At 39.8% G+C, this 15763-nt stretch overlaps 1 protein-coding gene across 1 annotated transcript in view; it reads right to left on the bottom strand.

Moving 5' to 3' along the window:
* The window catches only part of LOC115252723 (uncharacterized protein PF11_0207-like), a gene marked incomplete at its 5' end in the record, with an annotated part of 7095 nt that extends 113 nt beyond the window's left edge, over positions 1-6982 (bottom strand). The window contains 4 exons of the mRNA XM_029848645.1: positions 828-944; positions 1935-2068; positions 4673-5068; positions 6887-6982. Coding sequence (XP_029704505.1) covers positions 828-944; positions 1935-2068; positions 4673-5068; positions 6887-6982 — 743 coding nt within the window. The remainder of the gene's footprint in view (positions 1-827; positions 945-1934; positions 2069-4672; positions 5069-6886) is intronic.
* Between the last annotated feature and the right edge of the window lie 8781 nt (positions 6983-15763).

The raw sequence follows: 15763 nt of genomic DNA on the forward strand, positions 1-15763 counted from the left end.
ACATGATCTGGCGTTTTCCATGCAACTATTTAGTTCTGTGAGCTTGTGCTCACATTCATTGGCCATCAACAGTAAATTGTCATTATTTTGTTGCATCTTTTCCAATTTGGTATTCAGGTTTTCACGTAACCTTTCTTTCATCTCTTCAAGTTTGTCTCTCAGGCTCTTTACCGACATCACTATTTCTGCAGTGATCTTCTCTCTTTATTATTTCCGCCCATTCAACTTCCATTCTGTTCTTTTCACTTAGTAAGCCTTCTCTGTCTCTGTCCATGACGTTCTTCATGTCCTCCAGCTGTTTTCTTTCACTCTCAATGTCTTGTTTTGCTCTCCTGAGTTGTTCCTTCAGCTCCTCCAGCTCTTGTCTTTCTTCTGCCACTGCAGTCTTGCTGGTTTCCATGACGTTCTTCATTTCCTCCAGCTGTTTTCTTTCAATCTCAATGTCTTGCTTTTCTCCCCTGAGTTGTTCCTTAAGCTCCTCTAGTTCTTGTCTTTCTTCTGCCACTGCAGTCTTGCTGGTTTCCATGACGTTCTTCATTTCCTCCAGCTGTTTTCTTTCACTCTCAACATCTTGTTTTGATCTCCTGAGTTGTTCCTTCAGGTCCTCCAGCTCTTGTCGTTCTTCTGCCACTGCAGTCTTGCTGCTTTCCATGACGTTCTTCATTTCCTCCAGCTGTTTTCCTTCACTCTCAATGTCTTGTTTTGATCTCCTGAGTTTTTCCTTCAGCTCCTCCAGTTCTTGTCTTTCTTCTGCCACTGCAGTCTTGCTGGTTTCCATTTCTTGTTGCAGTTTTGTTTCCATGACGTTCTTCATTTCCTCCAGCTGTTTTCTTTCTCTCTCAATGTCTTGTTTTGCTCTCCTGAGTTGTTCCTTCAGCTCCTCCAGTCCTTGTCTTTCTTCTGCCACTGCAGTCTTGCTGGTTTCCAGTTGTTGTTGCAGTTTTGTGAGATCATTTTCTTTGACTTGTTGTTCTCTTTCTTTCAAGGTGATGGTGTTCAGAGCAATTACAAGCTTCTGTCTGTCTGATTGAACCTGAAGAATCACATCTTTAATGATGCTGTTCTGTGTGTTGATGTCAAACAACAGACTGTCTGCTTGCCCTGTCTTCTCTTGCAGCTCAGTCTTTAACTTCTCTAATTTGTCTTTACCCTCTTTCATAACTTGATACAACATATCAGACTGGATTTGTATGTTATTGTTTGTCATTTCTAACTTCAACCTGTTTTCAGTGAGCTTCTCATTTTCTCTGTTCACATCATTTCTTTCATCTTCAATTTGCTTCTTCAAGACACAAAGAGTTTGATTTTCTAAGTCCAACTTTTGCTTCCATTGAGTTTTCATGGATTGTGTCTGGATGAACATATTTGACATTGTACTTATCAGGCCTTCCTTTTCCCTCTGGAATAAGTCCACACATGATCTGGCGTTTTCCATGCAACTATTTAGTTCTGTGAGCTTGTGCTCACATTCATTGGCCATCAACAGTAAATTGTCATTATTTTGTTGCATCTTTTCCAATTTGGTATTCAGGTTTTCACGTAACCTTTCTTTCATCTCTTCAAGTTTGTCTCTCAGGCTCTTTACCGACATCACTATTTTCTGCAGCTGATCTTCTCTCTTTATTATTTCCGCCCATTCAACTTCCATTCTGTTCTTTTCACTTAGTAAGCCTTCTCTGTCTCTGTCCATGACGTTCTTCATGTCCTCCAGCTGTTTTCTTTCACTCTCAATGTCTTGTTTTGCTCTCCTGAGTTGTTCCTTCAGCTCCTCCAGCTCTTGTCTTTCCTCTGCCACTGCAGTCTTGCTGGTTTCCATGACGTTCTTCATGTCCTCCAGCTGTTTTCCTTCACTCTCAATGTCTTGTTTTGCTCTCCTGAGTTGTTCCTTCAGCTCCTCCAGCTCTTGTCTTTCTTCTGCCACTGCAGTCTTGCTGGTTTCCATGACGTTCTTCATGTCCTCCAGCTGTTTTCTTTCACTCTCAATGTCTTGCTTTTCTCCCCTGAGTTGTTCCTTAAGCTCCTCTAGTTCTTGTCTTTCTTCTGCCACTGCAGTCTTGCTGGTTTCCATTTCTTGTTGCAGTTTTGTTTCCATGATGTTCTTCATTTCCTCCAGCTGTTTTCTTTCACTCTCAATGTCTTGTTTTGATCTCCTGAGTTTTTCCTTCAGCTCCTCCAGTTCTTGTCTTTCTTCTGCCACTGCAGTCTTGCTGGTTTCCATTTCTTGTTGCAGTTTTGTTTCCATGACATTCTTCATTTCCTCCAGCTGTTTTCTTTCTCTCTCAATGTCTTGTTTTGATCTCCTGAGTTTTTCCTTCAGCTCCTCCAGTTCTTGTCTTTCTTCTGCCACTGCAGTCTTGCTGGTTTCCATTTCTTGTTGCAGTTTTGTTTCCATGACGTTCTTCATTTCCTCCAGCTGTTTTCTTTCACTCTCAACATCTTGTTTTGCTCTCCTGAGTTTTTCCTTCAGCTCCTCCAGTCCTTGTCTTTCTTCTGCCACTGCAGTCTTGCTGGTTTCCAGTTGTTGTTGCAGTTTTGTGAGATCATTTTCTTTGACTTGTTGTTCTCTTTCTTTCAAGGTGATGGTGTTCAGAGCAATTACAAGCTTCTCTCTGTCTGATTGAACCTGAAGAATCACATCTTTAATGATGCTGTTCTGTGTGTTGATGTCAAACAACAGACTGTCTGCTTGCCCTGTCTTCTCTTGCAGCTCAGTCTTTAACTTCTCTAATTTGTCTTTACCCTCTTTCATAACTTGATACAACATATCAGACTGGATTTGTATGTTATTGTTTGTCATTTCTAACTTCAACCTGTTTTCAGTGAGCTTCTCATTTTCTCTGTTCACATCATTTCTTTCATCTTCAATTTGCTTCTTCAAGACACGAAGAGTTTGATTTTCTAAGTCCAACTTTTGCTTCCATTGAGTTTTCATGGATTGTGTCTGGATGAACATATTTGACATTGTACTTATCAGGTCTTCCTTTTCCCTCTGGAATAAGTCCACACATGATCTGGCGTTTTCCATGCAACTATTTAGTTCTGTGAGCTTGTGCTCACATTCATTGGCCATCAACAGTAAATTGTCATTATTTTGTTGCATCTTTTCCAATTTGGTATTCAGGTTTTCACGTAACCTTTCTTTCATCTCTTCAAGTTTGTCTCTCAGGCTCTTTACCGACATCACTATTTTCTGCAGTTGATCTTCTCTCTTTATTATTTCCGCCCATTCAACTTCCATTCTGTTCTTTTCACTTAGTAAGCCTTCTCTGTCTCTGTCCATGACGTTCTTCATGTCCTCCAGCTGTTTTCTTTCACTCTCAATGTCTTGTTTTGCTCTCCTGAGTTGTTCCTTCAGCTCCTCCAGCTCTTGTCTTTCTTCTGCCACTGCAGTCTTGCTGGTTTCCATGACGTTCTTCATTTCCTCCAGCTGTTTTCTTTCAATCTCAATGTCTTGCTTTTCTCCCCTGAGTTGTTCCTTAAGCTCCTCTAGTTCTTGTCTTTCTTCTGCCACTGCAGTCTTGCTGGTTTCCATGACGTTCTTCATTTCCTCCAGCTGTTTTCTTTCACTCTCAACATCTTGTTTTGATCTCCTGAGTTTTTCCTTCAGCTCCTCCAGTCCTTGTCTTTCTTCTGCCACTGCAGTCTTGCTGGTTTCCAGTTGTTGTTGCAGTTTTGTGAGATCATTTTCTTTGACTTGTTGTTCTCTTTCTTTCAAGGTGATGGTGTTCAGAGCAATTACAAGCTTCTGTCTGTCTGATTGAACCTGAAGAATCACATCTTTAATGATGCTTTTCTGTGTGTTGATGTCAAACAACAGACTGTCTGCTTGCCCTGTCTTCTCTTGCAGCTCAGTCTTTAACTTCTCTAATTTGTCTTTACCCTCTTTCATAACTTGATACAACATATCAGACTGGATTTGTATGTTATTGTTTGTCATTTCTAACTTCAACCTGTTTTCAGTGAGCTTCTCATTTTCTCTGTTCACATCATTTCTTTCGTCTTCAATTTGCTTCTTCAAGACACGAAGAGTTTGATTTTCTAAGTCCAACTTTTGCTTCCATTGAGTTTTCATGGATTGTGTCTGGATGAACATATTTGACATTGTACTTATCAGGTCTTCCTTTTCCCTCTGGAATAAGTCCACACATGATCTGGCGTTTTCCATGCAACTATTTAGTTCTGTGAGCTTGTGCTCACATTCATTGGCCATCAACAGTAAATTGTCATTATCTTGTTGCATCTTTTCCAATTTGGTATTCAGGTTTTCACGTAACCTTTCTTTCATCTCTTCAAGTTTGTCTCTCAGGCTCTTTACCGACATCACTATTTTCTGCAGCTGATCTTCTCTCTTTATTATTTCCGCCCATTCAACTTCCATTCTGTTCTTTTCACTTAGTAAACCTTCTCTGTCTCTGTCCATGACGTTCTTCATGTCCTCCAGCTGTTTTCTTTCACTCTCAATGTCTTGTTTTGCTCTCCTGAGTTGTTCCTTCAGCTCCTCAAGCTCTTGTCTTTCTTCTGCCACTGCAGTCTTGCTGGTTTCCATGACGTTCTTCATGTCCTCCAGCTGTTTTCTTTCACTCACAATGTCTTGTTTTGCTCTCCTGAGTTGTTCCTTCAGCACCTCAAGCTCTTGTCTTTCTTCTGCCACTGCAGTCTTGCTGGTTTCCATGACGTTCTTCATGTCCTCCAGCTGTTTTCTTTCACTCTCAATGTCTTGCTTTTCTTTCCTGAGTTGCTCCTTCAGCTCCTCTAGTTCTTGTCTTTCTTCTGCCACTGCAGTCTTGCTGGTTTCCATGACGTTCTTCATTTCCTCCAGCTGTTTTCTTTCAATCTCAATGTCTTGCTTTTCTCTCCTGAGGTGTTCCTTAAGCTCCTCTAGTTCTTGTCTTTCTTCTGCCACTGCAGTCTTGCTGGTTTCCATGACGTTCTTCATGTCCTCCAGCTGTTTTCTTTCACTCTCAACATCTTGTTTTGATCTCCTGAGTTTTTCCTTCAGCTCCTCCAGTCCTTGTCTTTCTTCTGCCACTGCAGTCTTGGTGGTTTCCAGTTGTTGTTGCAGTTTTGTGAGATCATTTTCTTTGACTTGTTGTTCTCTTTCTTTCAAGGTGATGGTGTTCAGAGCAATTACAAGCTTCTGTCTGTCTGATTGAACCTGAAGAATCACATCTTTAATGATGCTTTTCTGTGTGTTGATGTCAAACAACAGACTGTCTGCTTGCCCTGTCTTCTCTTGCAGCTCAGTCTTTAACTTCTCTAATTTGTCTTTACCCTCTTTCATAACTTGATACAACATATCAGACTGGATTTGTATGTTATTGTTTGTCATTTCTAACTTCAACCTGTTTTCAGTGAGCTTCTCATTTTCTCTGTTCACATCATTTCTTTCGTCTTCAATTTGCTTCTTCAAGACACAAAGAGTTTGATTTTCTAAGTCCAACTTTTGCTTCCATTGAGTTTTCATGGATTGTGTCTGGATGAACATATTTGACATTGTACTTATCAGGCTTTCCTTTTCCCTCTGGAATAAGTCCACACATGATCTGGCGTTTTCCATGCAACTATTTAGTTCTGTGAGCTTGTGCTCACATTCATTGGCCATCAACAGTAAATTGTCATTATTTTGTTGCATCTTTTCCAATTTGGTATTCAGGTTTTCACGTAACCTTTCTTTCATCTCTTCAAGTTTGTCTCTCAGGCTCTTTACCGACATCACTATTTTCTGCAGCTGATCTTCTCTCTTTATTATTTCCGCCCATTCAACTTCCATTCTGTTCTTTTCACTTAGTAAGCCTTCTCTGTCTCTGTCCATGACGTTCTTCATGTCCTCCAGCTGTTTTCTTTCACTCTCAATGTCTTGTTTTGATCTCCTGAGTTTTTCCTTCAGCTCCTCAAGCTCTTGTCTTTCTTTTGCCACTGCAGTCTTGCTGGTTTCCATGACGTTCTTCATTTCCTCCAGCTGTTTTCTTTCACTCTCAATGTCTTGCTTTTCTCTACTGAGTCGCTCCTTCAGCTCCTCTAGTTCTTGTCTTTCTTCTGCCACTGCAGTCTTGCTGGTTTCCATGGCGTTCTTCATGTCCTCCAGCTGTTTTCTTTCACTCTCAACGTCTTGTTTTGATCTCCTGAGTTTTTCCTTCAGCTCCTCCAGCTCTTGTCTTTCTTCTGCCACTGCAGTCTTGCTGGTTTCCATTTCTTGTTGCAGTTTTGTTTCCATGATGTTCTTCATTTCCTCCAGCTGTTTTCTTTCACTCTCAGTGTCTTGTTTTGATCTCCTGAGTTTTTCCTTCAGCTCCTCCAGTCCTTGTCTTTCTTCTGCCACTGCAGTCTTGCTGGTTTCCATTTCTTGTTGCAGTTTTGTTTCCATGACGTTCTTCATTTCCTCCAGCTGTTTTCTTTCACTCTCAATGTCTTGTTTTGCTCTCCTGAGTTGTTCCTTCAGCTCCTCCAGCTCTTGTCTTTCTTCTGCCACTGCAGTCTTGCTGGTTTCCATGATGTTCTTCATGTCCTCCAGCTGTTTTCTTTCACTCTCAATGTCTTGCTTTTCTCCCCTGAGTTGTTCCTTAAGCTCCTCTAGTTCTTGTCTTTCTTCTGCCACTGCAGTCTTGCTGGTTTCCATGACGTTCTTCATTTCCTCCAGCTGTTTTCTTTCACTCTCAATGTCTTGCTTTTCTCTACTGAGTCGCTCCTTCAGCTCCTCTAGTCCTTGTCTTTCTTCTGCCACTGCAGTCTTGCTGGTTTCCATGACGTTCTTCATTTCCTCCAGCTGTTTTCTTTCACTCTCAATGTCTTGCTTTTCTCTACTGAGTCGCTCCTTCAGCTCCTCTAGTCCTTGTCTTTCTTCTGCCACTGCAGTCTTGCTGGTTTCCAGTTGTTGTTGCAGTTTTATTTCCATGACGTTCTTCATTTCCTCCAGCTGTTTTCTTTCACTCTCAATGTCTTGCTTTTCTTTCCTGAGTTGCTCCTTCAGCTCCTCTAGTTCTTGTCTTTCTTCTGCCACTGCAGTCTTGCTGGTTTCCATGACGTTCTTCATGTCCTCCAGCTGTTTTCTTTCTCTCTCAATGTCTTGTTTTGCTCTCCTGAGTTGTTCCTTCAGCTCCTCCAGTCCTTGTCTTTCTTCTGCCACTGCAGTCTTGCTGGTTTCCAGTTTTTGTTGCAGTTTTGTGAGATCATTTTCTTTGACTTGTTGTTCTCTTTCTTTCAAGGTGATGGTGTTCAGAGCAATTACAAGCTTCTGTCTGTCTGATTGAACCTGAAGAATCACATCTTTAATGATGCTGTTCTGTTTGTTGATGTCAAACAATAGACCGTCTGCTTGCCCTGTCTTCTCTTGCAGCTCAGTCTTTAGCTTCTCTAACTTGTCTCTACCGTCTTTCATCACTTGATACAACATATCAGACTGGATTTGTATGTTATTTTTTGTCATTTCTAACTTTAACTTGTTGTTATTGAGCTTCTCATTTTCTCTTTTCAGATATTTTCTTTCCTTTTCAATCTCCCTGGTTATTCCAACATCAATCATTTTCCTTTTTTCTCTTTGAAGCTGTAATTTCATTATCTCCAGTTCGTCTCTCTCTATATGAATCCTCTCGAGCCTTTGGTCGAGCTCTTTTTTCAGCTTCTGTTTTTCTCTGTTTAGTCGAACTTTTTCTGCTTTGTTATTTTTCAATCTAGTTTTTAATTCTTTTTCTTTATTAATTGATCTTTTGAGACCCCGGTGACATTGCCTCTTTTCAATTTTTAAGTCATATCTTGATATTTTCACTTCCATTATTTCTTTTTTAATTTGTTTCTGGCTAGTTTCCACATCTTTTCTTTGATTTTGGGTATCATCCCCCATTTTCATCTGTTCCTTTTCACTGTTTGTTTGTAAAATCTTGTTTTTAAGTCCCATGGTTAACTTGTGTTTTATTCTGAGCAGTTTGTCTCTCGCAATCTTGCTTTCAAGTTTTAATATTTTCATTTCTTCTGTTTGTTTTACCAAATGAGATTTTACATCTTCCAGAATTTCTGCTTCTGTTTTTAATTTTTCAAAAACCTGAATAACATTTTCCTTCATGTTTTTCAGGTCCTGGGTTCCCTCCATATGTTGTTGTTCCATTTTCGTGATAAGAGATGTCTTGAGTTTGATACTCTGCTTGTCATCCTCCAGCTCCCTCTTCTGTTGTTGCAACTTTACCTTTAATAGTTCTAACTCATCCCTCTCTCTCATCGTTTTTTCCAGTCTACGATCTAATTCTTTGCTTTTCTTTCTCATCTCTCTCTTCATTATTTCCCTTTCTTTTTTCAATTCATTCCATATTGTTATACCTTCCTCCTTTTTTCTCTGGCAATTTTTAAATGCCCGGATATTTTCTTTTTTTTGTGCTTCAAGTTCTACTTTTAGTACTTCCAATTCTCTTAATTGTCTTTTGTACATTTGCATACTTTCATCTAGCTCAGATTTTTGGTCATTGATATTTTGACTTAAATCATTCATCTCTTGTATTTTTGCCTCACTCTGCTTTTTTGCTTGTGTCAGTTTCTGCAGTTCTACCTGAATGTTTTTCTGCAGCATCTCAATATTTTCTTTCTCGTTTTTCAATTGTTCGTCTTCAGTGTTTGTGTGAACTGACATATCCATCATCTGTTTTATGTAATCAGTTAGATCTTTGTTGTCTGATCTAAGTCTGAGAACTTCATTTTCCAGTTCTTCTATTCCCTTTTCCTTTTCCATTTTGGTGAAGTTCTGCAGGTCACTGTCAGCTACAGCCTTTCCCAGACCTCCGTTATCTCTTTTAACATTTTCAGTCACAGATTGTCGACCTCTTTGCTGCCTGATTTCTCTGACTGTCTTTTCAAGAACTGCTTTCTCCTTCATTATGGAAATACAAATGTTTTCTAGTCCTTGTTTTGTTCCCTTCATCATCCGGTTCATATCATCTAAGCTTTGGATTTTTATGTTGGTCTCCTTCATCACGACCTCCAACTTTTCACTATTCTTTTCATTTCTTGCAGTAATTTTTTTCATGGAACTCTGAAGGTTTTTTAGTTTATTTAATCTCATCTCAGTTTGACTCTGCATTTTTAATTTGAAAATATTTAATTCATCTTTCTCTCTCAGAATTTCCTCTAACCTTTGTTCCAGTTCTCTTTTCTGTTTTTTGGCTGCAAATTTCATGGCTTTGATGCTGGACATTTCGTCTTTCAGATGCATTTCATTTACTCTCATAGTGGTTTGTACAATTTTCAGAAGTTCTTGGAATTCCTTCATGTCCTGTATCAAGTCATCAGCTTCACTATTTTTATGTCTGTGCTCTTTGGTGGTCTTATAGAGTTGAGGCTGATTTTTAGTATTGATTTCTATGAATCCAATAATTTCTTTTGTTTTATGAATCTCTTCTTTCAGTCTTTGGATTCTAGTACTTAGGTCACTCACTTCTTCAGCCTGTGTTGTCAGATCTTCTCTTGAGTCTTTAATTCGTGATGTGATATCGACCTCAGTAGTCACATCGGGCCTCAACGCGGCTTCATCTTCTTGCATCTGCTCCTCATATTCATGTGTTTTATGTTCAAAGACATCGGTGGATCTATTTGTGCTTTCTTCATATTCTGTTTTTTCAAAGTGTCCAATCACTCTTTGCTCCATAATTTCATTCTTGCTTATGTAATTTTCCAGCTCAGTTTTGATTTCTGGTCCGTGGCTCTGCAACTCATTTATTTCTGAAATGATCCTTTTAATTTCTTGATTGTTTTTGTCCATAGTCTCCATGGCATTCGCTACTTGCTCCCTTAAATTTCCCTCCACCTCCTTAAGGCTGAATATCTCAGTTTCTGCTCTTATTATGTCTTTTATGTTTGTTTCTAATTCCGTCTGTTCATCTTCGACTGTTTCTTCATGACCTTCACTCTGCATCTGCAACAAAACATTCTGCTGCTCTTTAATTTCAACAGCAACAGAGTCTGAGCGTCGTTGGCTGTGCACTGAATGCCCCTCTCCACATATTTCTGGTTGTTGATAGTTCTGGATGAGTATTTGCAGAGATACGTCCTCTTTTCTCATTTTGTCCTCTGCGTCATCTCTGTCCATCTGAATTCCAAGCGTGTAGCCTGTGAATGAGTCGTCTTTGCTTCCTGTATCTTGTCCTTGAGATGGTGTCTTCATTGATAACGGCTTTTTGGTTGAAATCCATTTGATGATCTGCATTTTCATGAAAACCAACTTATCCTTAAAGGAAAGAGAAGATTTTTTTGACCAACAATGAATGTGTTCATGGAAAAAATAAATATCTATATCTATATGTATAATGTCCCAATTATGACTCAAACCAGAATGTAACAACCTAATTTAAAAAAGTACTGAATGAATACTGAAACATCATGTGCGGTGAGGTTCTTCAGCTCTGGAGGAGTTAATCTGACACTGATGCTTTATTGTTGCATATCGGAAAAGAGTAACTTAAGAATAATAATCGGGTTATCAGCTTTACTTTATGGGTAAATGAAGCATAAAATGCCTTTTAGCTGCTAGGTAGAGTACAGTCCTGCACAAGGTGGACTAGGAGAGGCCCTCCACGAGTTGCATTAAGGCTCTACACACTCATTATTGTAGGAAAAATAAAAGAACATTAGTAAGCTGCAGTCACAAATCTGAAAATGTCATTTGGTAATATACTTGTTTTAAAAATGTCATGATATTATTACGTGTATATATATACATATATATATATATATATATACACACACACATACATACACACACACACACACACATATATATATATATATATATTTACATTTCGGGAAAAATGATAGAACCCAAGTGCTTGTATATGATCAGTCAGAAAGGGCCAATAGGTGCCAGACAGTAGAATGAATGTGGACGGTGGACGTGATTTTGATAGGATTTTGGAATTACAGCAAGTTATTGGTGAAAAACATCGATCCGAAGAAGAAAGGTGGACTTACCATTAGCTTGTTAGCTTGGTTGCTGCTGTCCTTCATCAGTGTTTGGGCTCTGAGCAACTCTTCTCCGCTCTGGAGAATCTCAGCGGCAGCTTTCTGCATGGTAGCTTTTACCTCAGCCATCCTCACAAACGCGTTTGTTGTGTCTTGCAGCTTTTTCTCGACCTCCTCTTTCTGTCGTTGTATCCTCATCTCCCTTAATTCTAAGTCATCCCGCTCTTGTATGTTCCTCTCCAACCGTTGGTCCAGAACCCGTCTCTGTTTTTTGGCACGAACATTCATCCACTTGATTTGATTCTTTTCTTCTGCAGTTTCTCTCTTGCTTTGGTCTGAATCCTCTCTCACTCTACGCAGCATTTCCCTAATTCCTTTGACTTCCAGAATGACTCTTTTCGTGCCGGTTCTCACTTCATCTTCATTGTTTGTCTCCATGCTGTCTTGTCCAAACACATTCCCTGTATCCTGCTCTATTTCTCCGCCAGCTTCTGCTCCACTGCTCATTCCAACGGTGCTTTCCAGCACCTCCCAAAGTCTTTTCTTCTCTTCCAGGATTGTAAAGAGTCTAATGTTGGCGGTCAAAAACTCTGTTTTGCCTTCCGTTTCTATTATTCTGCTCTCAAACGGTGCAGCTGGGACGTCCTGAACATCTCTGATTTCCGTCCACCTCTGTTTCGTCTTGTTGATGCTTACGTTCATACTGTGTTTCAAGTGCTTGATTAAGCTTCTCTGTTGCATCACATCCTCTTTATTTCTCTCGAGCTCTTGCTTCAGGTCTGACATGGTTTTCTCCATTTGTTCTCTGGCCTGATTGGCCTCCAGCATGATCTTCTCATTTTTCTTGACCAGATTTAACAGACTTTCAGCCGTCACTCTCTCAATCAACTCTTTTCTTTGCTTGTTTGCTTCTACAGGTTCTTCAAGGCCTTGAAAATTCTGTGAATGGGTCCAAACATACTGGAGCAGCTTGTCTTGTGCAGTCTTAATCTCCAGGTATTGTCTTTCTAGAGTTTCCTTCTCATGGTAAATAGCTGCTTGTATGTTCTGAAGCTGATTCGCTTCTCGACTGGCATCAGCTTTGTGTTCCTTCAGTTTGTCCATGACGTTCTCCAGCTGTAGTCTTAGTTCTTCTATCAATGCGCCTCTCTCGTGTTTTTCAGCCATCAACACATCAATGACATCCTGTTGCTGCTTTGTCAGTTTCTTCAGAGTGGCAGCTTCATTTCTGGCTCTTTGCGTCTCCTCCCACAGTTGTTCAACCTCCTCCACCACTTGGTTTTCCAGCTGTCTTTGCTTTCGAAGGATTTCTTTTCTGGACTTCATGTTTTCTGAATGCTGGGTGTTCTCCATTCTCCACCGTGGTTCCCTCACAGCCATCCTGCAGGGCGGATCCCTATTCTCTATTGATCAATAAAGCAGACATAGTATCCATGAAAACATACGTGTCTTTATCATATTTAAAGAGTATCTCTGGTCAGAGTCAGAGTCGTTATCAGGCTAACATCCTAAAGTCAAGTGGGGGGAAATATTATATCATATATTAACATCTGACTCTCACACATGTCTGCTCTGATTATTCAGACTTCTTTCATCCTGAGCTCCTCACCTATGTAACCAGCTTATCTGCAGTTAGTTATATAGAAGGTGACTGGTTCATCTCCAGGGTCAGTGGAAGGTTTACACGTGACCCCACGTGACACTGTCACCATTAATGGCTTTTGAGGCCCTGAACGTGACCTTTCGGGTCTGGTGTTTGGCGAGAGTTGCCGAGCACCACGTCATCATCATCATCATCATCATCTTCCTCTCCAGCTGTGATGGAAATTCACAGGACTTTTAAGAAGATCTGGGAGCAGCAAAGATAAGAGAGTTCAATACATCAGCACCAAGCTACTGTGCTATCTGAGGGGGCGTCTCGAATAACCTGGACTCCAAAAACTAAAGAAACTGGACCAACACTCAAGTTTAAAAATAGTAGTGAAATAGGTCCTGATTATTATTTTTTTTTAAAGTTTATTAAAATCAGAATTATTAAACTAGCAATTCCTACTCTTGATCCTTTGTGATCTGTAGTACGAGACTGATGCACAGTTTTATATTTAATGGTAAATGTTTAGTACTGACGATACTTGAAAAATTAAAATTCAAAAGAAATCATACGACAAATAAATAAATGCAAATTTTAAATACAGATTAAAAGAAAAAAACACGAAAAAACCAAATGAACAATCAACCTGACCTTCCTACACTCCTTCTATATATCTACATGAGATTAAATGAGTTCTACTTTTAACGTTGCCAGGTTCTGACCCAGTTCTCAGGACTCCCCCAGGAGAAACCAGGAGCACTACAGGGACACCTGTGGCACCTTTTGCTGCCTCTCACCTTAAAACACGTCCAGGAAAGTCTTTCAGAGTTTAAACCCTTGAAAGAACCCAGCATGATCAGAAAGTTGACGCACTTTTCAAACACAATCAACAAAAAAACTCCAGATTTTCTTCATGTTTGAAAATAAAATTTAAGAAAAAGGTTGCAATTGGTGTGATTCGGGTTCTTTAACGATCGCTTCAGTCTGTGAGGAACTGCTTCACGAAGGTGCAACATGAATCTGCCCGTGTTTTAGAAATGATTATTTAAAACGGCCCAAACGAGCAGCTAGAAGGTGAATCCTCAACTGACCAAAATGATCTCTCCTGCTTTGGTCTTTGTTTTAATGACTTCAACAGGTCCGTTGAACTCCTACCATAGATTTTGGTGTCCTGAGTTGTGAAGCGTCAGTCCAACAGTCCAGCTGCAGCAGCTCTTCGTGGGTTTGGGCCTCTGCAGGAACGGAGTCGATCTCGACTGGACCTCTTAAAACAGGATCATCTCCCCTCTGCAGACCACCAAATACGCCCTGGCTGCCAGATAAATGCCAAACCCTCACAAGTGTAGTCTGCCTTTGACTGATAAGAGGGCTGTGAACGCTACCCCCTAACACACACACACACACACACACGCACGCACACACACGTGCATATAAATATAACAGGGCCTTTGTGTTATAATGCGTTATAAAGCATTTAATTACACAAAATATGGTCTGTTGCATGCTCAGCTGTGAGAAATACAGAATTTCCGGTGTTTAGTGATGGGTTTGGGAACTCTGTCCTGCATTTCTTCTTCTGTGGTGCCCCTATAAAAGTGGTGGCGATCCCTCTGCCTCTCCCCTTTTGGCACATTACTCTCATGGGAGAGGTGGGTTCAGATTAGTTACGTTTGGTTCTGTGTTCATCCATTTATGTATTCTAATTGATCGTTTAATATGTTTATTTATTCATGTTAGAAGTACAATAGAAACATAACAGCACTTAAACATGATGTTTAGACAGTGTTGACCGCTAGCTTACTCGCCATGACGAGTCTCGCTAATGTTCGTCTTCCCGCCTTTTCTGTGTTTAGGAACTGGAGCGGGCTGCTAACTATCGATCAATGTTATTATTTGTTGCTGCCAGAATAAAGAGAATCCTGGACACGAGACTCTCATTAAACACAACATAGAGTTCCACCAGTTACATAAACACATCCTCAATTACTACCAATTACTTCTACAACTATTACCATGACTACCAGTACTACTATAGTACTACTTTTACTACCAGTGATACAAAATTATGATGTTAATAGTAATAACACAAATTTTTATTACTATTATTGTTGTTATTGGTGATTTTCTTGAACATTGAATGTATTAGCTCTTGATGTTGAAAAAAAAACCAATGCGTTATTTAATTGTGCTTAATGAAGTGATACATTAATAAATAATAATAAGTTATAGAAGTCCAGAATGGTCGGGGGTGCATTACTTATAGGTGTAACAATGGTAAATTCACCTGTTAAATGTGTTTATGCTAATGAGCAGAAGCGCGACCGCCCTTTTTTCTACACCCACGCTGCTGTTGTGTATCATTTCCGGTAAAATATTACTTTTTGGTTGAGTCTGAAAAAGGAGTTGTGTCGATTCATGTGGGATCGCCCCGCTCCTCCCCTCTGCACGAGCTGCGTCAAGTGTCAGTGTGACATGACTTTAGCACAGGAAGTCCTCTTCAAAATAAGAGCCTGGGCTGTCTTTCCAGGATATGAGAGCACTGGAAGGCAAAGTCCCGAGGAATCCTCATTCATCCAGTGACGTCTCACAGGATAGACGTGGTCATTTAAAATAAAGAACAGAGTGTTTCCACTCTGAGGAGAGGATTCTTCAGTTCTGACTAACTTTGTGGAAGATGAAGGTGTGAAGAAGCCTCTTGAAGGACATTTAAAAAGACCGCTTTTCAAAATTAGCCATTTAATAGCAACAGCTTGACTTCATAATACAATTCAGTGCAATTCAGCGCAACACAACAGTAAAAAAAGATCATTTCTTCAGTCCAACAGAATACTATTGTGTTTATTTGGGCTCAACATGGTTGATGTTTTACAATAATAATGCTGTAACTATCCTTTAAACTTCAAACCCCATGATAGAACTGTTGTTTTTTTTGTTTTAATTTGCAGACTGCATAGGCAAATACGAAATAACAGCATGTTTTGTAAAAAAAAACTAATTTTTTTATATCCAGCTAAGTAAGTTTATATCTGATTCTGATACTTTATGAATTAAAACACAGAGATAAAAAAAAAACCAAACATCAACATTTTTGGACTAACTTTAAAACAACTGGTCTTTTACTGGGAGGCACCGTTTTCCCTGGGGTGAGATGGTCTGATCCTTCTGCATCAGCCTCACCCACAACACAGAGCTATAATGCTTGTTTTTAATTTTGTAGTTATGCAAATGCAACATTTG

The sequence above is a fragment of the Takifugu rubripes genome, chromosome 15, assembly GCF_901000725.2.
Source record: "Takifugu rubripes chromosome 15, fTakRub1.2, whole genome shotgun sequence".
NCBI lineage: Eukaryota > Metazoa > Chordata > Actinopteri > Tetraodontiformes > Tetraodontidae > Takifugu > Takifugu rubripes.